This window comes from Netta rufina (assembly GCF_964035555.1).
Source record: "Netta rufina genome assembly, chromosome: 1".
Taxonomy (NCBI): domain Eukaryota; kingdom Metazoa; phylum Chordata; class Aves; order Anseriformes; family Anatidae; genus Netta; species Netta rufina.
Genome location: NC_140123.1, coordinates 161,241,614 through 161,269,097, shown reverse-complemented (window position 1 = coordinate 161,269,097; position 27,484 = coordinate 161,241,614). Strand labels below are relative to the sequence as shown.

The 27,484-nt window shown below is 40.9% G+C and overlaps 1 protein-coding gene across 3 annotated transcripts; it reads right to left on the bottom strand.

Moving 5' to 3' along the window:
* Nucleotides 1-845: 845 nt before the first annotated feature.
* TMPO (thymopoietin) lies at nucleotides 846-25,816 on the bottom strand. Of its 3 annotated transcripts, XM_084300686.1 has the most exons (11): nucleotides 25,472-25,816; nucleotides 16,659-16,785; nucleotides 14,878-15,036; nucleotides 13,299-13,396; nucleotides 8,616-8,735; nucleotides 8,422-8,517; nucleotides 7,760-7,870; nucleotides 6,792-6,881; nucleotides 6,644-6,709; nucleotides 6,381-6,475; nucleotides 846-2,662 (listed from the first exon to the last, which is right to left on the bottom strand). In XM_084300686.1, exons 1-11 carry the CDS (start codon nucleotides 25,712-25,714, stop codon nucleotides 2,371-2,373), a joined length of 1,497 nt encoding a protein of 498 aa, XP_084156812.1. In that variant the 5' UTR covers nucleotides 25,715-25,816; the 3' UTR covers nucleotides 846-2,370. The 3 variants fall into 3 exon arrangements, with proteins under 3 accessions (XP_084156812.1, XP_084156810.1, XP_084156811.1); XM_084300684.1 differs by lacking the exons at nucleotides 6,644-6,709; nucleotides 6,792-6,881; XM_084300685.1 differs by lacking the exons at nucleotides 6,644-6,709; nucleotides 6,792-6,881; nucleotides 8,422-8,517; nucleotides 8,616-8,735.
* Between the last annotated feature and the right edge of the window lie 1,668 nt (nucleotides 25,817-27,484).

Here is a 27,484-nt window from a genome sequence, read left to right as displayed (position 1 = left end):
ATTAGAATTTGGATGCTATTATATTACCAGCCAATACAATTGCTCTATTTTGTGATTGGTGCTGGAGTTTTAACCTGATTCTGTCTAAATGTCAAGAAAAATAAATGAGGAATACAAGTTCCTGTTGCCTCAGAACTTTGAGATGAAGAAGAGTGTAATTCAGGATAATTTATGCAGCTGTTTTTAGGATGCTTTAAGCACATTCAACAATTCCATTAATAGTACTCTTGCACCCTGTACAAAAAGATCACTCATTTCTGAAAGATGCATTGTTACTAACTACAAGTGAACCACACAGAGATCACTTTAAAGACTTATGTGGAAAAGTCTTTACCTACTTTGAATTAACACTGAAGTTGAAAGGTTTCTCTTGAAGATTCTCCAAAACGATGCATAAATGAAAGAATGACATTTAATTGCATTGCAGGGTTTGCGTTGTTTTTTTTTTTGATGACACTAGCAGTATCAATGAAGAAGGTCGACTGAAAGTATTCCATGTAACTAGAGAAGATAAAGATATATTTCACACTGCTATATGTGTTAAAGTGGAATGAAAAATAATGTGAAAAGGAAAATTCTTCATCACTGAAAAACTGACTACCTTTTCCCCTGTTCAAATTAAAGGCCTAATGTATACTAAAAGATTATTGTACAAAAATTATAGTACAAGTGCTATATTTCACTTACCAAATGTTGACGCAAACCATTCTGTTTTTAGTATCAGATTTATTTACTTTTGTAAACATGGAATACCCTAGCAGCACAAAACACCACTAATGCACCAATTTTCTTACTTTTGCTTTTTTTTTTTCCAGCAATGCATTTATTTTGGTAAGGAAAACCCACACACATTAAAAACATCTTTATTTTCCTGCATTTTGACACCAAAAGTGAATGTCTTACGTTACAATTTTCTATAGGATGGACACAAGTTCAGCTATTTGAAATACTCAAAAAGCAGATTAGAAGAAAAAAACATTACTCTTAACAGAAAAAAAAAAACACTATTGCTTTGCTACAAATTACCGAGTTTGTCCCAAAGGTCACAGAAAGTAATGTTTTCCCCATAACTACAGTCTACACAGTAATTGTACCTAAAGTAAAAACAGACTATTAACTAATGATCTTAGCTTTTCATAAGTAGCACTTTAAGAATAAGTATGATTTATTGCAATTTTGTATGAAGCAATGAGACTGAACATCTGTATGCTGCAGATTTTAAGCACACCAAAAATGTATACATTCACTTTAAGAAGTTGTTGCTTATCACTCCTTATTGGTAGTAGTGAAGCCAGCTGCCTGCTCAACTAAGTTACACAATATAGAGTGTTTCAGCATGCTTCCACTGAGAAAAATACTCAACTGCATGAATGTAGTAAATCTCACCTTTGAAGATGAAACTGTAAAAGAAAATGCAGCAATGCCCTCTTCATATAAGAATAAAACTTCATATGGAATTTTCACGCTTTGAGAATACCTCTCTACATGAATATTCAAAATCACATAAAGCTGTATCAGAAAGACCTCGCATTTTTAAGAAAAAGACCACTGCCAAAGTTGAAGTTCAGATTAATTTAGATAACAATCTTTACCCAAAGAAAGGCATTTTAGTAGCAAATTATATTTGATGCAATTTTTGTCTTCCACATGTATTACTAATAAATAAGTTTGTCTAAAACATCTGTTGCCAATTAAACTTGTACTCAGCTCCTACAACACTGTAAGCATTAAAATGAAGTGATACACTTAAATGTTACACTTAAACAGAGTTACTTGGATGATTCTATGACTTACAGAAATGCAAACAGGTCTACAGTTACATTTACTAAAATGTTACAGTAACCTACAGAAAAGATTGTTGTACTCTCCCTACATCCTAAGACACCAAATTCAGTTAAAGCGTTACTGAAAAACACATGAAAATGCATTTCCCTTTATCACTTGTGTTAAGAATTTTCCTCCACCATAATCTATAGACAAAAGTACAACTTCTTTTCTGTACAAAGAAAGCTTTAAAAAACACAGCTTCACATTTTACTACATGTTTGCCCTTCTCAGTTTCCAAGATCTTGCAAAAACAAATATACAGTTTCTCAAAAATGAATTTAAAGGATGTCCACATTAAAAAAATAAAGCCTACAAAAGTTCAAAGATCTAAAAAAATGTTACTCCTATGGCAAAGTGATCTCCTACTAGTCCAAAGTCCAGAAAGTTACTGATGTCCATTTAATGTTAGCTTGTTTCATTTATCCAATTTATCAGGTTCCAATCACATTATTTGTAAGTAGTCCTTGAGCCGATGAGAGGGCAGAAGAGTTCTCTACATTTAAAAATAGGAGATCAAATCGGGTGTGCCTTTCAGAAAGATACTCAATTGGCACCATCTCGAGAGACAATATTGAGATATTTAGAGAAAGGATTTCCTTGATTAGTTTCCATAGACTGATAAACCAAAAACAAGAAGACTGAAACAAGAACAAAGAGAAGAATTTTTATCCAAAGGGGAATGGAGCGTTCTTTTTTTGTTGGTGGTTTCTCTGACTTGATGTCACTTGAGGTACCATATCTTGGAGCATACTTAGCGAAACTTTCCTCCATTCTGAAAGGAGTGTGCTCTATAGGCCGACTAGCCGCTCCTTTGATTGGTCTACGGCAGCTAGCGCTGTTAATTAAAGAGAAAAGAATGCTGTACATTTAAAAGAGGAATCTAAAGTATACAGGAAAATTTTTAGTACAGATGAAGAACTATAAATTATTTCCAGTGAATAGGGTACCTGAAACACTTCGTAATGATACAAGTGCTAGATTTTTAAGAGACAATAGTTAAAGTTAACCATTCAGCATTCAAATAAACATCCCTTTAAAAAAAAATCACTGCCACTTTATGTCACCCTATCCACATACTCATATCATGACTAGAAATAGAACTACGAAGCATTTCTGTCTTACTCATCACTTACATAGTCCCTCCAGGATTTCCAAACCTGAGTTTGTCCAAGGCCATTAAAATGCTACTAATGGCTAGTGGCTATGTCAACACACAGAGCCAGGTTTAAGGGTTAAGAAACCTGCATATATTGTCATGCCCTTAAATGCAAGGACAGCATGCAAGCATGGTTTTAATAAAAATGGGGCATAGATTTAACTAGTCTGATAAACCTCAAACAAGAGAGAACAGAGCTGAATAGTGCCCATAGAAGTAGTAACTGATTTTATACCTCCTCCTTACAGCATGATTTTATGCAACTGCATTTCATATTGAAATTTCAGTTAACATGTTGGAAATCATCAGCTCTTGTACTCGTGGGGGACTTCAACTTCCCTGACATATCCTGGAAGCACAACACAGCCCTGAGAAAGCAGTCTAGGAGGTTTCTGGAGAGCGTGGAAGATAGCTTCCTGACGCAGCTGGTTAGTGAACCTACCAGGGGTGGTGCCCCGCTAGACCTTCTCTTCACAAACAGAGAAGGACTGGTGGAGGACGTGATCGTCGGGAGCTGTCTTGGGCAGAGTGACCACGCAATGGTGGAGTTCACTATTCTTGGCGAGGCCAGGAAGGGGACCAGTAAAACCGCTGTATTGGACTTTCGAAGGGCCGACTTTGAGCTGCTCAGGACACTGGTTGGTGGAGTCCCTTGGGAGGTGGTTCTGAAGGGCAGAGGGGTCCAGGAAGGCTGGGCGCTCTTCAAGAGGGAAGTCTTAATGGCGCAGGAACGGTCTGTCCCCACGTGCCCAAAGACGAGCTGGCGGGGAAGAAGACCGGCCTGGCTCAACAGAGAATTGTGGCTTGATCTTAGGAGGAAAAAGAGGGTTTATAAGCTTTGGAAAAGTGGGCAGGCCACTAAGGAGGACTTTAAAGAAGTAGCGAGGCTGTGCAGGGACAAAATTAGGAAGGCCAAAGCTCATCTGGAGCTCAATCTGGCTACTGCCGTTAAAGATAACAAAAAACGTTTCTATAAATACATCAACACAAAAAGGAGGACTAAGGAGAATCTCCATCCTTTACTGGATGCGGGGGGAAACTTAGTTACAAGAGATGAGGAAAAGGTGGAGGTGCTCAATGCCTTCTTTGCCTCAGTCTTTAGCGGCAATACCGGATGTTCTCTGGATACTCAGTACCCTGAGCTGGTGGAAGGCGATGGGGAGCAGGATGTGGCCCTCATTATCCATGAAGAACTGGTTGGTGACCTGCTACGGCACTTAGATGTGCACAAGTCGATGGGGCCGGATGGGATCCACCCAAGGGTACTGAGGGAACTGGCACAAGAGCTGGCCAAGCCGCTTTCCATCATTTATCAACAGTCCTGGCTATCAGGGGAGGTTCCAATCGACTGGCGGCTAGCAAACGTGACGCCCATCTACAAGAAGGGCCGGAGGACAGACCCGGGAAACTACAGGCCTGTCAGTTTGACCTCAGTGCCAGGAAAGCTCATGGAGCAGATCCTCCTGAGAGTCATCATGCAGCAATTGCAGGGGAAGCAGGCGATCAGGCCCAGTCAGCATGGCTTTATGAAAGGCAGGTCATGCCTGACGAACCTGATCTCCTTCTATGACAGAGTGACGCGCTGGGTAGATGAGGGAAAGGCTGTGGATGTGGTCTACCTTGACTTCAGCAAGGCTTTTGACACCGTCTCCCACAGCATTCTCCTCAAGAAACTGTCTGCTCTTGGCTTGGACTGGCGCACGCTTCGCTGGGTTAGAAACTGGCTGGATAGCCGGGCCCAAAGAGTCGTGGTGAATGGAGCCAAGTCCAGTTGGAGGCCAGTCACTAGTGGCGTCCCCCAGGGCTCGGTGCTGGGGCCGGTCCTCTTTAATATCTTCATTGATGATCTGGACGAGGGCATTGAGTGCACCCTCAGTAAGTTCGCAGATGACACCAAGTTAGGTGCGTGTGTCGATCTGCTCGAGGGTAGGAAAGCCCTGCAGGAGGATCTGGATAGGCTGCACCGATGGGCTGAGGTCAACTGCATGAAGTTCAACAAGGCCAAGTGCCGGGTCCTGCACCTGGGGCGCAATAACCCCAAGCAGAGCTACAGACTGGGAGAGGAATGGTTGGAGAGCTGCCAGGCAGAGAAGGACCTGGGAGTGATGGTGGATAGTCAGCTGAATATGAGCCAGCAGTGTGCTCAGGTGGCCAAGAAGGCCAACGGCATCCTGGCTTGTATCAGGAACAGCGTGACCAGCAGGGCGAGGGAGGTGATCGTCCCCCTGTACTCAGCTCTGGTGAGGCCGCACCTCGAGTACTGTGTTCAGTTTTGGGCCCCTCGCTACAAGAAGGACATCGAGGTGCTTGAGCGGGTGCAGAGAAGGGCGACGAAGCTGGTGAGGGGCCTGGAGAACAAGTCCTACGAGGAGCGGCTGAGGGAGCTGGGCTTGTTCAGCCTGGAGAAGAGGAGGCTCAGGGGTGACCTTATCGCTCTCTATAGGTACCTCAAGGGAGGCTGTAGCGAGGTGGGGGTTGGCCTGTTCTCCCACATGCCTGGTGACAGGACGAGGGGGAATGGGCTTAAGTTGAGCCAGGGGAGTTTTAGGTTAGATGTTAGGAAGAATTTCTTCACTGAAAGGGTTGTTAGACATTGGAACAGGCTGCCCAGGGAAGTGGTGGAGTCACCATCCCTGGAAGTCTTCAAAAGACGTTTAGATGTAGAGCTTAGGGATATGGTTTAGTGGAGGGCTGTTAGCGTTAGGTTGGAGGTTGGACTCGATGACCTTGAGGTCTCTTCCAACCTAGAGATTCTGTGATTCTGTGATTCTGTGAAATAACATTAAGAGTGGATTTCACATTATCTTAACATAGAAGAAATTACTATCTCAGTCTCTAAAAGGGACAGTCAAAATTTTATGACTTGATTATCCAGAGGGTTTTAATTTTTATTTAAACGTTGAGTTCCAAAAGAACTTAATAGCCCTTCCTATTCTATCCTTACTTAAATATTACTATGTATGAATAAGAGTCCTGTTGTAGTCAAAGGAAAAAATGGTATTTGAAAGTTATTTTGAGCTTTCTTTTTGAAAGCCAAAATCTGTGCTGGAAGACTTTCTTAATTAACAGCTAGACAAAAGCAGTTGCATCTAGCCAAAAACTCAAGTCAAATACTGAACCATTACCACAGAGAAGCTCCTTCCATTTAACCTCCAGCATCTAAGAGTTACAGTAAGTACTACTATAATGCTATATTCCCTCCATCCTCTCCAGTTTAAATAAAGAAAAGGCTTTTTGACCAATGAAACTATGTACACAAACAGAATTGGTTCTCTCCTGTCATAGAGCCAGAATGCAGGAAGTCATGCCTCAGAAGTCTAGCAGCGTAATTTAAAGATACTTCTCAAATAGGTTTTCAACAACTGCGAAACAAGCCCTCCATAAGCATCAACAATACCTAATTCCTGTAGGTGTTGATACTTCATAAGGAAACATTTCCTTAAGAATATCCCTTTCTACTCTTTGTTCTTCTGTATGAGTTCTTTCCAGCACCTAGGAAAACAAGAAAAAAAGTTATAGGCCTAACAAACTTCAAAACAATAAGGTCCTATGTAACAACTATCTCAGTGACCATAACCACATGCAGTTTGCAAGAAATCATTTGAGTCACCCAGTGACATATAAGAAGTTTAAGTCTTGGGTTTTAAAAGTTGGTTTAACCTTCATTACTGGCAGCTGTCTGGTCACTTTTGGTGTCTTAAAGCATTCAGTGCTCTCCTCAGTTTCCTTTAAGATAAAGAATATATTGTATAAATCAAATACAACTGCCAGCCAATGATCTAGATGATCAAAAAAACTTAACCATCACCTCTATCATGGCTGTGTTGAGCAGGTCACGGGAATGTTTATGGCCAACATGATTAAACAAGCATTGATGGGGATACTCTGTCTCTTTTTGCTGTAATAAACAATGCCATAGTACAGTGAAATACCAACTGAAAACATACACAGTTTGAAGTAATAAAGCAAGTTTTCCCACCACCTTCTACTTGACAACTAAGTCTAAGCTGCCATTACTCATGTTATAAATAAAGTAGACCACTTCATAAATCTCATGTCTATTGGTAGAGCAGGCTTCATAAGTATTAACGCACATTTATCTACAGTAACTACTTGGAGCAATAAACTCCATTTAAATTTAGCCAAGCATAATCTTGTCACACAGAATTGCACAATATTATAGTACTACATTAATACAATTACATGGGCTTGCCAGTGCTTTAGACATTTCTTCAATAAATACTTAATCTTGACAGCTTGAATAGGCTAAGAGTATAAGAATTCCCCCACACACCCTTAGTAACTGACAGGACTTCGCAGCTGCTTTCTAAATTCAGACTTTAAAGTAATTCTACTATTTCAGTCCTTCAATTAAGGCACGTTGTGTTTTTTTCCTCAGAACATGCTGATATATGAAATCAAAGCTAGGTAACAATTCTGCTCTATCTTTGAACTAGTTAAATAGTTTATAAGAAATGAAGTTATACTCTGTATCGAAAAATAGCAGCATAAGGAGACATAGCCACAAACATACTTGGCTTGGGAAAAAAAAGAGCAGTATTCTCCCACCCTTCCCCACCCCCTTACAAGAAGCTGAAAGGGGAAGATAATAAATCTTTATATTCTCTTTGATGCCATATGACAATGCTAGTCTGGTTGAACTACTGTGCCACCAGGGCAATGACACCTTCCATTCCTTCTGCACCAAGAGCTAAACACACACACAAGAATCTTGTTCACAGAAAGTAATAGCAATCTATATTTTAGTTTATTTACTTCAGCTGTCATCAATGGTTTCTTTGGTGTTCTTCTGGGCATGTCTGAGAGTTCACTGATTGACAGCGTAGGAGCTGCATGCTTGAAATTTCCAGGCACCCTATTGCCAACCTGCCGAGATTCAAAATTGTTCAAACTCAGAATTAACCAAAAACACAAAATAAAAAAGGGGAAGGGGAACAGAACCAAACAACAAAACCCTTACGTGCATCAGAAGTATGTATGTTAGCAATTAATTCAAGAAGGTTATGTAACAGATACTCTGACATAAGCAAAGGAAATGCATTGCTTATCATTCCAAATAGTTTCTTTTAAGCCATTTAGAAACATAAAAGCTATTTAGTTCACACAAAAAGCCAAACTTTAAAGCAGATATTCTGCATGTACTTAAATGAACTAAGTAGAAATCAAGGCCTTTAAAATGGTTCTTCTCAACCCTCCCCCGAAAAAGACACGAGACTAGGTGATTACTTAGTGCCATCTCAAAGTGAGCACCACTAGGTACTAATACAGAGACTGAATGCGGTTTTAAAGACTACTTCAAGAAAGCGAGACTGTCTTCTATTAATGTCTTCAAAACAGAATGATTCTATTAGTAAAGATATATTACAGAAGAATACCACTTGCATGATTCATTATGTATATTTACTAATCATATTTACTAGGGTTTCGTCGCTTGCAGTCAGTATAGTGTCAGCTAGGGAAGTACTCTCTGATATTACAGCATCATCTACAGGCAACTGTGCTGTAGCTTCCACCTGTTTGTTTAAAACAAAAGAAAACAGTTGAATAAAATAGCCACTAGGACCCTCATAGTAAGAAAAAAGCTTTTCTATTATAATAAGCCTCTCATCACCCTTTTCCTTGGTGTTCTTCTTGACACTCTGGTAGACTCCCTAGAAAATGCCTGAAGAGGTCCACTTTTTGAAGATCCACTTGTCCAGGCAGTCTCAGTAACTCCATCTTGAGAGTAAGTCTATTCAAGCATCAAACACATGATCAAACATGAAAGCCAGCTCTCAACAGATACCCAAAACCAAAAGCCAAAATAGCATGCATACTCCAGAACCAATTATCTTGAATACATTAAAAACACCCACCAAGAACAAAACCAACCAAAAAAATTGAAACATTTTATGTTCAATAATGCCTGGCTAACTAGACAGGTAGTGTTGACCACAATACTCATATTAGACCATGCTATTTTTCAAATACAGAATGGACTAATTAATGACCAAAAGCTAACCTGCTCACTGCAATAGCATGAGATCCATAATGCTACAAATAGTCACATCAAGTCTTGGACAGCAGATATAACTTACAGTAGATATAACTTCTAAGCCTGCTACATTACCTACCTACATGTATACAACAAAAACGAAGCAAAAGCCAAACACTATAATCATAAGCAAAATGCAACAACTTGTTCATTACTCAAGAGTGTATTCTCTCAAGCGAAGACAATAATGTTTTAGGCACAGATACCTATATTTCAACAGGATCTCATCTCCATAGGGGAGAGGGGAAGACAGATGGAGAGATGTTTTATAATCTTAGAAGTTCCCACATAATGATGAGAATCACTTAATTTTCACTTAACTGCGGGTTAAATGATCAAGCCTGAAACAGATCATGTTGTCATGTGGTTGTGTAATGAAGTGCCAGATTTTAAAACCATTAACAAACAGACCATTCCCCATGCCTTATCACAAGCTGTATGCTAAAATTAAAATCCTCCTCAAACCTAATTCCAAGCACACACCTGGAAGGAAATGGAGATGAGGGAAAGCCTGTTTTTTCAAAATTAGAGAATATTTCCCTTTGTATTTGCTTATCTTTAAAGAACAATAAAAATAAAAACCCTTTGTTAATACTGAGGTCTTTGCACATTAATATCTCTTTCACTGGCACATTACCAAGCTTTAAGTTACATTTGGTGCTGGTGGGAATTACGCAGACCACTGCCGCACAGCAAAATAACTTCTCTGAAAGAATATTAGCCACAAAACTGAATGCATTCAAGAGTACAGACTGTAAAGTACTTATCTATCAAGGGGTAAAAAAAAAAAGTTTAACACCCTTCTCAGTTCCCCACTTGTACCTTGTAAGTTACTCCAGTGAAACTAGAAGCTAAGCAGTTTTATGATTATAAATAGAAGTTCTGTTACAGCTGCTACATATCCACCAGAGGGAGCACAAGTGTTTTGCTGTATTCTAAAGTTACTGAAATACTTTGAAAACCAAACGATGGATATTCATGCACAGACCTCATGCAAATAGATTCAGATATTCCATATAGAGTTGTAGATTTCAGCCTATGTCTCCAGTATTCTTTCAAATTTAAATAGACTTCTAATGAAAGGTCTCCCAATCCCTCTTTATACATTCACCAAACACTGGCTTCTCAGCTTTCTCTATTAACAAAAGCTTAACCTGCAACACCTTCAATCATATCTCCTTTTCCCACATCCTTCTTTCTATTTGAGAGGTGTTCTTCCTTAGAAGCTTAGAGAAAACACTAATTTCAGACTAGTCCCACTCAAATACACTCCACTTGAGAAAGCAGAGAGGCAATTCCCTAATCCTACTATTGGAAAGCTCCCCTGCCCCAGACTGTTTTACTTGGAACTGATCTCTTTTCCCCCCCACAATGAAAAGTTGGAAGTGTTTCAATAAATAAGCCCTTATCACCTTACTTTTTCCCTGTTGGACACTCAGGTATTTTAAGTACCAGGGAGATCTTGCATGAGAAGTCTAGGAAATGGCCAAGTCTATTGCATGAAAACTATCCAGACTTCAGCAGGGCATATTCAACAGACAAAAATAAAGTCTACACTTAGGATTATCCACACCATTAATTCAAGAGGTGTTCTCTGCTTATTCCGCAAATACTTCAAGTAAATAAACCCTATTAAAATGCAATACATTTTGATACACCAACACTCTGTATATGATCACAGAAAGCTACAGCGCTGTGGTTCAGAAGTATCATTCAACATATGCATACAGGTAGTCAAAAACAGAAGAGCAGAGAAGAGTAAGAACAGCACAACCAGAATGCCACTACAGAAGTGCTTGCTCTTCTTGAGACTTTCTACACTGCAAGGAGGCCTCAATAGGCTTAGCCCACCTCTTCCTGTTCAGTGTCATCTACTATGAGGCCTTAAACTCACATTTTCGACGTTTAAGTCTACATTCACCTACTAGGTTGGAAGAAAGCATTCAAGTTAGGATTTCCTTCCAACTCTTCCAGTTTACAATAAGCAGGCAATTACACGAAGAACTGAGCTCATTCATCTAGTCCTCCACTGCTATCCAACTGGTAAGACCCCCCCACCCAATTTCTGTTGCAACCAGCCTGCTCTAAGACTTATTTGCACTCTTTTAAGAAAAGAGAAAAGCAACATCCTTAAGTGCCAAGTCTTCAGCACCAGATGACAGACAATCCTTTCACTATTCTAGGCTAAGAATAGTGCTGCACAGGACCTAGAAGTGTCTCACAAGCTGTAACACCACACTGCCAACCAGTCCAGGCCCACCACTCTTCAGAGCCCCAGTCTTAGATCCAGTGCCACACAGCAAACACGAGTTGCATATAACTCTGTAGAATGAGTATAGTTAGTTGACACATACGCTGTGATCCTAAGATTCAATTTCACAGAAGGGGAAAATAAAGGTTATAATTTTCCCCATCTTCCAGTTTCATTCTCAGCAAAATGCATGGCTATGTATTTGCTGGCCCAAGACATGGAGTTTTGCATCCTCTTGGCTTCATGCAGTTATAAAGCACTGTTGTTTTGTTTGTTTTGTTTTTTTTAAAACAGCAGTCAGGAGTTCAAAGGTTGAACAAGCTAGAGAGTTCTTGAAGAAGTGTGTCACCACTTTGAAATTACACCTTTTTGGATTAATCAAGTTATATTACATTAACTACTAATTAGTAAAATATGGAAGGAGCAAAAACATTGTATCTATACTACTCATGAAAAAGATTACAAGAGAAAATAGTAATAACGTAACGTTATTACATTGAAATTGGATGAACAAGAGAGAAAGTAAGCCCTCATCACTTAAATGCCCTGAAAATACAGAATAAAAAGGAAATGGGTTTCCAAAGATTATGAAGCTTTGTTTGTTGATAGCTGCATTACATGTAAATAACTAACATATTGAGACTAGCAGGGATTTGGGGGTAGATAGCAACTTACGAAACAGTAATCCTAGAAGTACAAGAACTTTAATCCGGATGCCCATTACAAACACCATCACAAGCTGAAATTGACTGAATAATGAATACTGAATTGAACCACATATTGTGTATCGTATATTGAACCACGTGTTTGTTTTGATTTGTAGAAGTGAGATCAGTTTAGCCTGTATCCCTAAGAAGCCAGTCAAAAATATGCAGAACTGGTTCTGTACATTGACAGCTGTGAGCTTGGGTAGCTCACAGCTACCTGCTTTTGTGTGTTACCTGCTTTAAGAAATATCCATAGTAAAAGAATGCTGATACATACACATATCATCTGAATAGGAAGAATCTAGCATTTACCATACTACAGAGTACTCAGACAAGACTGATTCACTAAGATACTGATCTAATATCAAACTATTAGCAGGTTAGGTTTTGTGCCCCTCCGGAATGTTTTCTGGACAAGTCCTTACTGTAGGACAACTCTGCTACTTATTGGTCAGATGAGTAGTGCTGTAAATATCCTAAGTAATCTAAGCTGTGCAACGCTTTATTTACTGATACTGTCACATTGTAAGGACAGATCAGCCACCAGTCACCGAATCCAGGCTTTTGAGCTGCTAGCTAAATACTGAGGTGCTTCTGTAAAATCCTTCTTTCACTAGGACAAGGGAACCAATAATAGTATTTCTAAAGACAACGAGTACATACAGTGAGATTCAAACTACTTATTTTCTTTTAAGGAGAAGCTTGCCAATGAATTGTCTACTCCAGTAATGCTGCATGTCTGTATATGCCTGTATTTATATGTATATATATAAAGCAATACATGGCTTTATGGATTGTTATATTTAACTCAATTATAAACATATGAATTTATAAATGCATACATTTAGAGATAGAAATATAATGTTTCTGGTATTTAAAAATATTTCTCAGAAAAAAAGACTGGAAATGTTTTCCAAATCTATTGTTTGGGAAACCGTTCCTTTTATTAAGTCAAGTTCTCCGCAAACATACAACAGGACAACACAAGTACCTCTGACTTATTTTCTGTCAGGCTTCCAAAGCTAAACATGTTATGGTTGACCTGGTGTTTTCCTCTATGTAGAGCTGCAGATGCTAGCAAGAGAGACTGACAGTTTTTAGAAGACCATAATTTTGAATGTTATCATACAGGCAAAAACCAGCAGCTGTAGTTAATTCACAGGATTTTCATGCTGTATTAGAATAGGCTAAGAAAAAGAAAACTTGAAAACAGTATAGGCTGTTTTATCAAGTGTGATTATATTTAGTAAGCACGCTGCCTGCAGTTAGTAGCTGTTCTAGATGCCATTAAATGAAGCATACCTGGTTGTGTTCAACAACTCTTTGTTTGAGGGCTACTGGAGTCTTTGTCCTGCCTTTCAGCGGTTCTCTCTTCTCAAGCCTCAGCTCAGTCTTCGGATCTGTAAGTGGTTTTAATTATTTTTTATATTACTACAGGTTAATAAACTACACTTGGTTTAAATTAGTACCAAAAAATCATTTTAAGACACAGCATTACTGTTATGAACTACCGTTTCCTTAAAAAAAAAGTTGAAGTACAGGTTAAGTTTTTCCACTGAATGGAGAAGAACTAAGTCTCCTGAAGAATAATGTTATTTCAAAGTTCTGACCCAGGTATGTCACTTCTATCCTTAAAAAAAAAAAAAAAAAATAATCCTACGCTTCAAATAAGCTTTGACTAATCCAGCAGTTCCATTTAGGAACTGGTACCATGTCACAATTGCTTTAACAAAACTAACTTCATACTATTTAGTAAGGGGACTGAAGCTTTCAACATTGCTTTAGATTGTGAGTTTAGTCTTGTATAAGTACCTATTCTAAAGGAGACTCCTTTTTGATGCAAGAGGATTGCAAGTGGTTAGCAATCATCTCACCAGTAAGAGGATGCATCACTTCCACTCCCCTTACTAAAACACTAACAGCATTACACCCCAGATCTCAAGTTCAGTTATTAACATCCCCTAGGCCTTTTAAGCCTGAATATATAGAAACTTTTCATTTTTCCTTCAATGTTTGAACAGTTTGGTAATTAGATGGAGACAGCTGTCAAGTTACAATTGGAGTCTTGACTATCTCAGAACAAAAACAAAACCCTCTAACCACCCCATCACCACCACCAAGTACAAGAAATTAAAGATCAAAAGCCAGCACAACGATACAAAGCAGACCCAATTAATTTCCCAGTTGTATTTCAATCCCTTATGCTCCATCTCTGGATGTTTCTATCAAAAAAATCTACAGAACTACACTAATCACTATGAACCACACAAAATAATCATCTTCAAACATTCCATTCAATATATTTCTTAGAGCTTTTTTTGTTTTTACTTTTTGTAATGTGTGATGGTGTTTTAGGTCCCACCTCTCCTGCCCAATACTTTTTTTTTTTAAATCACTTGATATTAAAACGCCCCAAAAATAAAAATCAACTCAACCCAAGCTATGTCCATAAGGAACAGAACATAAAGTGTCATACACAAGAAACTCATATACAAGGAACACATTAAACAATACCTTTGATGTACTGAAATTTAATGAACATTTATAGACTATCCCCTAACGAAGATAACTACTGGGTGCACTGTAATACAAAACTCATAGGCAAGGTGCAATGAGAACTGGAACCAGATTTACAGGCTCAACTCCATGTGAAAAATGGACAAACAGAAGGGAACATTTTACAATTGAAGTGTCCTTTCCCAGAACAGGCTCCTAGGTCACTGTACTAGCACTCCATGATTAAGTATACTTATCACATGGTCTACAATGGTATATTAAAGCCTCAACAACAGATCATACCCTCTTTAGATATTTCTTCTACTTCTAGTATTACTTATGTATAATTTGAATAGTTCACACACAAGTTCCACTTCAGTCTTACCTTCTTCATTGTCACTGTACTGGTCAGAATCATTACTTCCGTTCTGTCTGGTGTTCTCAGTAGTTGAAGAAATCATTGGCAGAGGCATGGATGACTTCAATTCTGGACCTTGCTCCATCAGTTTCAACAGTTTTTTCTCATAAAGTTTCCTAGTTGTAGCTGTAGCAAGTAAAGATACATGGTACAGATGCAGTTTTAGTCTCCCGATGACTGCTAGAACATGACTGTTATATAATCCCTTGCGGATTTCCAGACACATTTTCTATTTTTAATCAGTCTGTATGACCTAAAGAATTATATACCTGGAGGTATATGCTACCTCTAAGGCTTCTGAATTTTTGGTTCAAGAAAATTAAGACAAGCTTAGATCTGTCAGCAAACTGAGTATTACAAGCATTTGTCTAGAGAAGGATAACAACTGCTTTTCAGATTTTTTGTTTCATTTGCCACAATATGCAAGTTGTCATGCCCTTGCAGTGTCAATCTCACTAAATTTTGTGAGGGTAAGTGTCCATGCAGATTCCACTATCCCCTTAACCTCTTTATCCTGGAATTAACATACTTTCTCCTAATTTAACGTTTGACCTATTAGCAAATTCAGCCCAATAAGCAGAGGTAGTATAAGCAAGCAGCAAAAACAGAACCTCGTGTTTCCAGCATTTAGCTGTTAGGATGGCTCACCTAACCGGACAGGACAGCTGTTTAAAACAAAGAATCCTATCAGGATTGGGCAGGCAAAAATCTGTAGAAGTGACCAGTGCCCACACTGCTAGCAGCCAAGAGTCCAACCTTATCAGAAAACTTTTAAGGGGAAGCCATTCTTAAGAAGTAGAAGACTCACAAGAAACAGAACCCATATGCTGTAAAAACTAAGGCATTTACTTAAAAACGAAAAACTTAAACATTTTTCTAAACATTTTTCTAGTAGACTGCAGAGGTATTTGCATTTTCCACAAGGCTTAAGTGTTATCTGAGAGAAAGAAGTTGTATGGGAAAACATACAGAAACAGCTAACAAAGTATTATGCATAGAAGACTATTTGAATGCATGTAGGACTCCAGGCTCTACCACTGGCACTTTCACTAAGTATTTCAAACATTCTACAAAAGGCCTTGCATGCTAGAGCGGACCATCTTCTGCTGAAGAGCTGTGAAATCAAAGTACCTTGCTATCAGGTCAGCACACAGTCTTAAGGCAAGGAGCTTTGATCTTGTAACACAGGAGACTGCCTAAGGCAGGAGATTAAGTTGGGGTGGAGACTTCTCCCTATTCCTCCTGCTGAAGTAGGTCAGCACACAGGATGGCATGCAAAGTTCAAGGGGCCAGAAAAGAAATAAGCAAGGAAAAGATTTCTGCACAATGCAGAGTAGGAAATGCTCTAAAGGGCAAATTCTTTGTTCTTGTTCTGCTCTCGAATAATAATATCTTATTATGTAAGACATATTTCGCATTTAAGCAGGCTCAAGATCAACCTCTGTACCAGAAAACCTTATTACCACACTGCTAAACTTTAGTAGTTACATAGCTTCAAAACAGAAGCTGGAACACGTACAGCTGGCCTAGAACATACAGAACAAACTGGATTTTCCTACACAGGAGTGCTTCAAGCATTTTCTGTGTAAATAGTTCAATGAAAACATCCCATCCTCAGCAAAACACAAGACTATAACAATACTGGTTATGTAAGCGACCAAATCAGAAAAGCTCAGGGTACTCAGAACTGAAGTTTAGAGATCAACACATTCAACAGGTGAACATTTTAGCTACTTCAGTTGACCTACCTACAATTGGGCCAGGATTTATTCCATACTTCATAAGTTGTTCTTGAAGATCTTCATTACTCAGCTCTGTTATATCTAGGTCATCCTTCTCTTCTGCCCTAGGTTTGTCAGTTTTTTTCGTGGCTTTCTGCAAAAACAAAAGGCAGAATGTTTCCAGTTAATAATTTATTATTATGAGAGCACAGGGAGCTATGAGAGTCTAGAAAAGTGATGACATTCACACACACCTCAACTGAAAATAAAGCATATATGAAACCCTTCGAACCATTTATACCTACTAAATAAACATGTGTTTCCTACTCATAAAGGGAAATAACCATTAAAAGATGCCTCTTTAATAATAAAAACTTACTCATTCTGATCACATATTTTAATTTGAAGTATACAACAAGAGAGAGTTTCTCTCCAATAACTGGAGAGAAAAACTACTAGACATTTAACCAGCACTAAACAGTATTTGTGTTCCATTAGCATTTTTTGCAGTATCCTTCTACCTAGCAGGTCGATACCTCTTCCTCTAATGAAGAGGAGGTCCCTCAGTTCTCACACCCTCCCATCCAAGTTCCCCAAATGCCTACTCCCTCTCTTCTCCTACTGTAATCTCACAAAACACAATGTTACGAAACAAGTAGAGGAAAGGCAAAGCCATGAACACCCTCAAATTTTGAAAAGCCTGCCTGCCTGCTTAGGCCACTGCTACTGTAGCTCTATCTTGCTATAAATGCTCTATTCTTGCTATATATATACACACACATATATATATTATAGAAAATAAATAAGAATATATTAAGATTAATATATTAAGAATATATATATTCTTGCTATAAAGCTCTATTCTTGCTATATCTTGCAAACGCAACTCTGGCAACACACTTGAACAGTTGGCAATACACCACCACCACATACAGATGGTTATCAAAATAATCTGCCAAGATGCTACTCCCAAATTAGCAGTTTCCATGATATCCAAACAGAGTGATCATGAAGGCTTCCCAAGTTGAACAAGTGTTGTTACTACAATAGACATTTCTAGGCTCCAAGATCTGCAAGATTGATGAGGTATGACAGAAGAAATATGCTCAGGAACTGCTTGCTCTCAACTATGAGAAAATCCAATAGAAATACAACTTACTTCTAAGTACTATCTCAAAGTAAGAAGATATAAACGTATCAATTATACACTTAATGTAATTCAACTTAAAGATCCAAATAGCTCTTCTGGTACTTACTGAAGACCCTAAAATTCCAAATGCAAGTATGTTGTCATATTCACAATTAACATATTTTTCTTGGTGTATTTAGTAAGATACCACTGTAAGAAGACTGTAAGAAGATCATCGATACAAGTCAATACCTACCTAGCCATTAGTGCCAGTTTAATACTGGTTTGCATACAAGCTTGGTCTTGATATTTAATGCTAAACAACTATAAGGATTTCCAGCGTAACTGTTTCTGTAATTAAGTTAGGTTTTTCCTTAACTCCTGGATTGTGAAAATGCCAGCATGATGAACTTAAAATTGACTGTTGAAAAACAAGAATCTAAGAACTTAAGATTCTCAAGAAGCAGACTCCAAGAAGTCTGAAGAAAGGATAAGATCACTGAGGTAGTAGAACTGACTAATGACTGATCAAGTGAGAAAAATCTGTCATGAAGTTTCTTTATCACATAAAAAAGCTCATCCCATACACAGAAAGTAACTAACCTGCAACTACAGGAAACTTGTTTTTACTTTTGAATCTGTTGGTCACACTTAACATCAAATAGTATTACTGTATAACAAGAATTTCGTATCTGGACTTTTTCCCCTCAACTACTGACCTGTACAAACAGTGGAAGAGTTACAAAACACATGCTGGGTTTTCTTGTTAAGATCTGTTTAGACTATTGACAGCTCCAGAGTTTGCACATGTCACAAGTCAGATTAACTAGGATGATACTTGGGTATTTCAGAAGACAACTAGCGTCGTGCAGCAAGTCAATACTCCAACACCTCGTTAAAGAAACTGGAACCATTTTAATTTATCTCTTTGTATCTCTTACTGGCCACAAAAGAGGCTACACTCTTAAAATATATACCAGAAGAACTACACAGCATTCTACTAAGTTAATTTACAGAAATCTAACTGCAACTTACGAGTAGTAACGTCCTCCAATGCAAGTGAACTCACATCCTACAGTATCTTTAATACATTTATTCCAAATACCATTTCACTTTGTCTGATTTTGTTTCACTTTTATATTAACATAAATCTAGACCACGAGAATACACAGTTTCAGCAGAAAAGGAAGGCAGTGGAGGGATGAACAGTTGAAGGTAATTGTGTTCTTCAATAACAGGACCAAATGCATTGATTACCTTGTGTTCTGCGAGGTCTCAAACTTTTACTTTTGAATACCTACTCTCCTTAAAGGAGATGCAAATGATTTCACCTGTGCAAGTACAAAGCTGCCATTTAACCACTTACTAGTCCATAGGATTAGTCCCTAGAAGCAGAGACTACTTCTAGAAGACAGGAAAAAGTCTCACATACCTTGTGCATGGTACAACCACATAAACCTCAAGTTACCACAATCATACTACAATGCACCACTACACTTCCTGTGCATCATAACTTTTTAATGGGACTATCCTGTGAGACAAGTTTTATTGCAGGTTTTTTCTGATCTATCACTGCAAATACAAGGAAAAATAAGAAAACATTTTCCTGGTTTGGTGACATTCAGTAAATTTAAAGTCTTACTGTGGTGCAGAGTAAGTGTTTAAAATGAAGTTGTGGTGAATACCAGAATTTGCTGAAGTAAGGTCTAATCACTTTGCCTGTAATACTGTAAATATTCTTACAGTGTTGTACTCAGACTAATAAATCTTTACCTGAAGATCTTGTAATCCCAACCAGAGCTAGCAGCATTTAAAAAATTCCAGTCATGCCCATTTTCTAGGAAGGAGATGGAAGAGGACCAGCACACTTTGCTAGGGAGAGATTTGTTCATGTCAAATAGATAGCCATTTGGTAGTGTATCTGTCAGGCTCAGTTTCAGAATAGAAATCCAACACCAGTTTGTCAGACAGACCATACTACTACCTTTATTACTTCTAGCACTAGTCCACCAAACAAGAACTAACATCTCCACGAAGTCACTGAATAATACCAAAACTACAGAATGTCAAAGTATTTTCAAATCTTGACTTAAACTGCCCCTACACTAGGATATTCAAGGGCTTTAATTGCAGACAGGTGCAGCTTCATCACCAGCAGCAGAAAGGCTTAGGGCTTCTTTACTATTTCTCTGAATGAGGTTAAGACAGGCTAAGGAAGCCCGGATCATGTCAACAGAATGCTCTTTAATTCTCCATTTGTACAGCGTCATCTCTGGCAGCAACTAGTTATTTCTCCTCAGGAAAAGATCAGGAACAGCAGTTACCAAGTCTCAATAACAGACTTGCACAGGGAAATAGATGGTTATTCCCCTTGCACTTCTTATTCAATCATAGAAAGTTTTCTGCTGCAGAAAAAATTAATTTTAAACTAAGTCCTCCTGGACTCCAGTGTATTTACAAAGCTACTTGGCAGACAAAACAAACAACGGAAAGGAAGTTCTGCAGCAATAATTCAGGGATGCTGACAATTCAGCTTTGAGAACTCTACCTTTTAACCCTCGTTAGTACACACCAGACTTGAATTTCCATGCCTATGTATGGTAATAGTCCTAAACGATAAGACTAGGGACTACTTACCCCTCCTACTCCTTCCTCCCCAGCCACTAAACTCTACATTACTCAGCAAAAGGAATGTATCTGCTCTGAAAGCAGATCAATGCTGAATGGTGAAGAGTTGTTTCACCACAGCCTCTGGTGAAAAAGTAAAAATTCAGGACAAGAAGCAAATCAAGAAACCAAACTCAGATGCTCCCTGGGCTCAACCAGGCGAACCTGGAAATGCAACTTCTTTCTCTGTCCCTGCTGAACTGACAAGCAGTGCTAGACAGAATTGCTTCACCAGGACACCTGGGCCTATTTTATTTAAATATGGCTTCTATTCTTACACCAGCACACTAACAAGTGTGCCACCCCAAGTTCAAGATCCTACAGCTGCAGGAAGTCTGAGGTGCAGAAGAGCCCAGCAGGGCTTCTCACTGAGGTGGGAATCACTCAGTCACTCACACTGCAGATGAGCGCTATTTAAAAGCCCACAGAGGTGCTGATCTGTACTCTGGGTCACATTTGTACAACACATCATCATCAGGAGATACAACCATATAGGAAACACCAAGTAGATCCTCTTTTATCACCAGATAGCACAAACTTTACATTCTCTCACCTACTCAAGAATGCAGTCACACCTTCCACACTCATCTTACTAAGCATCTGGATCTATTATTCTGCCCCTTTCCAACAGGGAAGGGATTGAAACTGTACACTTATATCAGCTACAGATATTATTATGTATCAACTACACCACTAAGCACAGATGCTAGCTCTGGCTACCTAATCAAAACAAAAAGTAAAAAAAAAAACATCCGATAGGCATCGCCTGTAAAGTTTCAAATAGGCCCTTCAGGTCCAAATGTCATTATACCTTCATCTACAGAAGTAAGGAGAAGATATCTGACTGATTTTCTTCAGATCACCACTTTAAAGGTAAAAAAAACAAACAAACAACAAAAAAAAAACACACACACACTTTCAGAAGAAATTCTTCCAGGGAGACATGAAAGGCATCAGTAACCAAAGTCAAAAAACTACATCTTCTGAGGTCTGAATAGCTCCCGTTTGGCAGCAGTGTCAAAGTAATTTTTTGGTACGTACTTTAAAACAATGCTCTTCCAGGGGCAAAAATGCTATTTTGTAGTTATTTCCGCTTTGAGCTGTCTGTCTTGACATTGAGGTCACCATCAACTAGCACCATGAGCATCCAGATGCAGATGGTTCCCTCTGCAGCAAGGTGTCTCATACCAGCCACTGTCCTCACATACCAGTGTGCTAAATAGGAGGACAAATACCCCTCACCCCCCTCAAAAAACGAACAAACAAACAAAAAAAAAAATGAAGAATAACAAACAAAAACTCCATATACATTAGTAGAAATCAGGAGAAGCTGGATACTCTGGACAACATCATCAGAAAGCACATTCCCCAAAGCATTCTTTTAAAAGCCTTTTCCTCTCCTGGTAAACAGTATAGCTACAGTGAGCCCCCTTGCCATGTGCCCAAGAGGTGTTACATCTACAGAAGCGTCCATACTTAAAGAGACACTTTCAAATATTTCACATGCAAGTTCTTTTAAGCAGTGGATTTGGGATGACATTTTTTCCTGACTTTGATTTGGGGAGTTTTATGTATTTCACAGCACTTAAAGTCACCTTGTGCAAAGTAGAGTGCAGCACATGCAATAGAAGTTCTTACTGCATCACATTACATGTAAGGAAACGAGTTTCAGAGGAGATGCAAGATCTTACTACATTACAGTAGTCTATTTGTGACATTCAGGTTCCAAAAAAAATACACTAACTGCCTAAGGAATTTACTGTTCCAGAGTGTGATGTTTTCAGGTCCTAAAAATATCATTTACAGAACAACTCCCCTTTAAGGTTTTATCTGCTCATACATTCACGTTAATCACCTGTACATTCACTACTGTATCAGAACAAATTAGTTCTAAAACTCACATAAATATAAATGAAACAAGACCAGGCACTATGGGTGCATGAAACTTGCTGTCCTCCGATATATCACTAATCCACTAAAGTTTTTATTTGTTTTGAGAAAGTTAACTGGGATGTAGTATTGATAAAGCTGTGCTGGAATAGCAGCGGATTTAAAAGATCCAAGTTGCAGCAGGATTATTAAAATGTTTTTCTTCTCAATCCCTGTTGATAAAGATCCAGAGCAACGTACACCTGAATGCGTTAGCTCAGAGAAGCTCTTTACAGTTTAACCCCTCCCCGCCGCGCCCCCTGGCGGCCTCCCCCCGCCCCGTGCCGTGCCCGCCTCCCGTCGCCCCGCCCGGGCAACCCCTTGTGGCCCGCGGCTGGGTCCCTGCGGGCAGAGGGTGCAGAGAGCCGGGATGGCTGAGGGCAAGCCCTGGAAGGCAGGGGTGAGTGAGGTCTCCCGCCTGCATTGCTTCTCTCTGCTCAAAGCGCTCCTTTCCTCGCTCCAGGCACTGTTCTGGCCCCTCTCTCCCTCCGTGCATCAGGCATTCGCTCAGCCAACAGCGGTAGTGAGAATTCAGCGACAGATTTGTTATTAAATGCTTGTGTTATGTTAAGGTATGCCCAAAGAAATATACAAAAAAAGCACAGTGGGACAGAACCCTCCAACATGCAAATCCACTAAGTGCTCTCTCACTGTTTTTACAAGTTCGTACTAGCCTCGACTGAATCACCTGGATGGGAGAGACTTTTGCAATCTTCAAATTGAGCAGTACTCCAACTTTCAGCAGTGATACAGGAGGCGGTAGCCCACCGTTTTCTTAATCCCATAGGAGAAGAAGAAATATCTTTACAGTTTTGTCAAGTTGATTGCCTAAAGGTTTAAAACAGTCAGTTTACGTTGTCCCCTTCCATATACACAAACAAATATTACAATTTCTATTGTAATAGAAATTACAATTACAACTACAATTACAATTTCTTCAATAAAAAACAGAACTAGTAAAGCATTGCAGCTTTGTTGGTCTCATCTCAGCCTAAAAACAATGCAGCTTGTCCTGTTGTATCAGTGCAAGTTACAGAGTACACTTCTGTTTCCTTACGCATGCAGCGCAAACTGTTCGCTGGTCCTTTTAAGTGCGCACCTAACCAAAATACTGAAGACAAAACACAGTTATAAAGACAAGTGAAAGATAGAGGATGCTGAATCCACCTTTGTTTCCAGGTCCTACGAAGACACTTATAGGAAATACGGTATTCCTTTATCTATTCCATAATGCCTCGTAGCTTCAATATCCTCCCTTTGCCCCATGCTCTTTCAGAAGCCTGAGTGCTTTCCCTCCTGTCCCCTCTTAGTCTTATCAAAATATTTCACTTCGTTTCCATAACAGAATCCCACTCCCTTGGATGTCAGGCTTCTGACAGGACACAGAACACCCAAATCCAAACAAATGCCACTAGCATATTCAGTGAAGTTTTGGAACACAATGATACTCTGCTTTGAAATTAACACACAGCACTAGCAGAAACAGCACAGCACCTTACAGCATTTATTAACAGAAGTGTAGTGGTAACACCCGTTCTGCAAACAACAGAGAAGTCACCCACAATTGTTTAAGCTCAAGCACAGGAAAAGGAGGTTAAAAAACATACTGGAACTTTAGCAGTTAAGACTTTTGTTTTTCAGGTTTGCGCCCCTCAGTACAAGAAAGACATTGAGGCCCTGGAACATGTCCAGAGCAGGGCTACGAGGCTGGTGAATGGCCTGGAACACACAAGTCCTATGGGGAGCGGCTGAAGAAACTTGGGTTGTTTAGTCTGGAGAAGAGGAGGCTCAGGCTCAGGGAAGACCTCATTGCTCTCTACAACTACCCAGAAGGAAGGTGTGGGTAGCTGGGGGTCGGCCTGTTCTCGCAGATAACCAGTGACAGGACTAAAAGGAATGGCCTCAAGTTGCACCAGGGGATATTTAGGTTGGAAATGAGGAGATGTTTCTTCTCAAAAAGAGCAGTCAGGCATTGGAACAGGTTGCCCAGGGAAGTGATTGCATCACCATCCCTGGGAGTGTTCAAGGAAAGGCTGGATATGGTGCTTAGGGACATGGTTTAGTGGGTGACATTGGTGGTAGGGGGACCCTTGGACCAGATAATCTTGGAGGTCTTTTCCAACCTTAATGATTCTATCTACCTAATGATTCTATTCAATTCTCCTACAGGCTGTGAAACATGTCAGATTCAAACAGCCTACTGGACTTGAAAACACCTTGAACATGCTACAGGCAGGCTATTGTAAATTACATTAATGTCTAGTTCAATATAAAGTTACTCCAGTGAACATTAGTTAAGTGTTTGAATTGAGCAGATGTTAGGAAAAAGAGATAAGTAATTTAGTTAGAAATCTTGTTTTAGCTGCAATTTTCAGTTTCTTAATTCACCAACCGTTGTTTTCTTCCCGCCCTTTAAAAAACTTAAAGTATGAAACATCTTTTAAAGAGCCTGTTTCTCCGCTCCTGCTTTACAAGTGAGCTTTTAAAGATAGTATTTCAGACAATTAAACACTTGTAGCGCCACACAAATCTTAACTCCAGTAGCTGGCAATCACTGTACAAACCTTTGCGTGAGAGCAGACAGCGTGCTCTCCTTTAAATTATGAATAAAAAAAGCTTTCTTAATGCATGCAAATTCACAGCGTACTTGTGAAAATATAAAAGGGAAAACGCGTCTCCCTAAAGGGAAAGATTTTAAGAGGCAACGGCTCCCATCTTTTCCCTTACACGCATGTGATATTAAAAACGAGGTCTCGGGAAAGCGCGCAGCGGCTGGCCGGCAGCACGCAGAGCAGCAGCACGGCTACAAAGCATGTGCTGGGGCGCACCGGAGAGGCAGCTCCGGTGAGCGGGCGCCCTCACCCCAACCCCGCACCACACAACCCCAACACGCCGCTCCCCCGCAGCCTCCCCCTTCCACGTGGGGCCGCTCGCACACCCGCCGCTGCCTCGGGGCTCCCCGGGGGGGCCGGGGACGCCCCACACGGCCCGGGGAGGGCCGAGCCGGCCCCGCTTCTCCCCCCTCAGCCCCGGGGAGCGGCCCCGCGCCTCCAGCGGCCGCCGGGGGAGCGGCGGGCGGGCCCCGGGCGGCCGTGAGGCGCGGCGCAGCACTCACCCTGCCGGCGGCGGCGGCCCCGCGGCCCCGGGGCCCGAGCGGCGTGGGCTCCCGCTCCTCGTCGCTGGAGAAGTCGGGCTGCGCGGCGGCGGGCGGGTTGCGGGCGGTGAGGTGCTGCAGGTAGAGCTGCACGTAGACGTCCTTGCGCTGCTCGCCGCCCGGCAGGCTCACGTTGTTGGCGATCAGCTCGCTCTTCAGCTTCTCCTTGGTCAGCACCGACGGGTCGGCCAGGAACTCGGGCATCGCCGCCGCCGCCGCCCCGCCGGGAGAGGCGGCAACAAAGCGCGGCGAGGGGGGGACGCGCCTGCCCCGCGCCAGGAGCGCAGCTCGGCGGCGGGCGCTTCGCCCAGCCCGCAATAAGCCGCGCCCCGATTGGCGAGGAGGGGGACGAAGCGGCTCCACGATTGGCCGCCGGGCGGGAACGGCGAGAGGCGCGCGCGGGCTCGGGCCGCGTTGGTGCCTTGCGCGAGGGCTGGCAGCGCAGTTTAAATTCGGCTCGGGCGGGAGCGGCGCGGGGCGGCGCCGCCATCTCCCCTCCCGCCGCCATCTCCCCGCGCCCTCCCTCACGGGCGGCGTCTCCCCGCCGCTGCCGCCCCGCTATCGTGCCTCTGTTGCGCCTGTCGCGATAGTAGGGGGTTTTAGGGGGAGCCCACGACATCCCACGACGTGTGCCGCCGGCTCCGGCCGCGGCATGGCTCCGCACACGCCACAAGCCCTTCCCTGAGGCGCTGCCGAGGCGCCCGGCTCCCCGCAGCGCCTCATCGGGAGCCCGCGCGGGAAGCGAATTTGGCAGGGCGGCTGCCGCAGGCTTGCGTGCTTAAAAACTGTAACCAAACAAAAACCCGATTCGAGTGGTTTCTGTCCTATTGCAAATCTGGAAAGGCTTGCCGGTTGGTTTTTTTTTTTTTTTTGCTTGTTTGTTTTCAAGCTGACTTCAAAAATTTCACAGGAGTCTGGCCAGCTGTGGGGAAGGGCTCACTTTCTGAATGCAGAGCCTTCAGAACAAGCATGCTGCATTTTTGTTTACATACTGCCTGCTGGGAACGCACACTGCCGTGAATTCGCTCATATTTGATGATGGGAACTGCTTAATATTTGCATCTGGTTACACATGCCACACTTTGGAGAACTGTATTGCAGGATCAGAGGTGAACGTAATTGAAACGTGAATATTTCAATTTGTCCATCAACCCTGGACGTGAAATAGGATAGTTGGTGTTTGCACCCACTCCTTTTGAAGTTCCTGAAAGACTTCTAGATTATTGACAGAAAGGAATTCCCCTGGTTTGGTTTGTTCCATCAGTAAATACGATGGCTGTCATTGTGGTTTGCCCAGCCATTGCCATGGTGTGAACTGTCGTACAGCAGTTTCAGTGCTGAGTGTTATCTGCAGAAGGGAACTTTGAGGTAAAGCTGGGGCCTACCCACAACAAGTCTGATGCTTCCTACTCAGGAACTGGTGTGGTGTAACAACGTCATGAATACAAGGGAGAAGCTTAGTTTGCAGAATTTAATTTACCTTAGTGCAAGTAATGATATGAGGTGGCTGGCCATCATCCGCAGTTCATTATAACATATCTAAAAGTATTCATTTCTTTGTGTCGTGTATTTTATCTGTTCAGTTTGTTAGTCAATGAGGCTGAACTGCAGGTAGAAGTTTTCCTCCCATGGAAGGAAATACGGTGTGAAGTAATAAGTACTAAGTATGAAGTATCAGCACAAAGTTACACTCCCAGTTCTGATTTGGATGGATTAACTGGCTTTATGTTGGACCTGTATTTTTTGTCTGTCTGCTGTCAGGCAAAGCTGTCTTAGAAGCGTAAAGACAGCAGAAACTCAGCATCATGTACATTGGCTAGCTTCAAAATCCAATAGAGTGATTGTGGAACCACAGTCTCAGATTAATCTTACTTATAGTTCTTATCTGTGTTCCATTTATGTTTTTAAAGTTAGTCCCTCAACCACAGACATACATATTATCTGTCATGAAAGATTTTCTTGGTTGTATTTTTA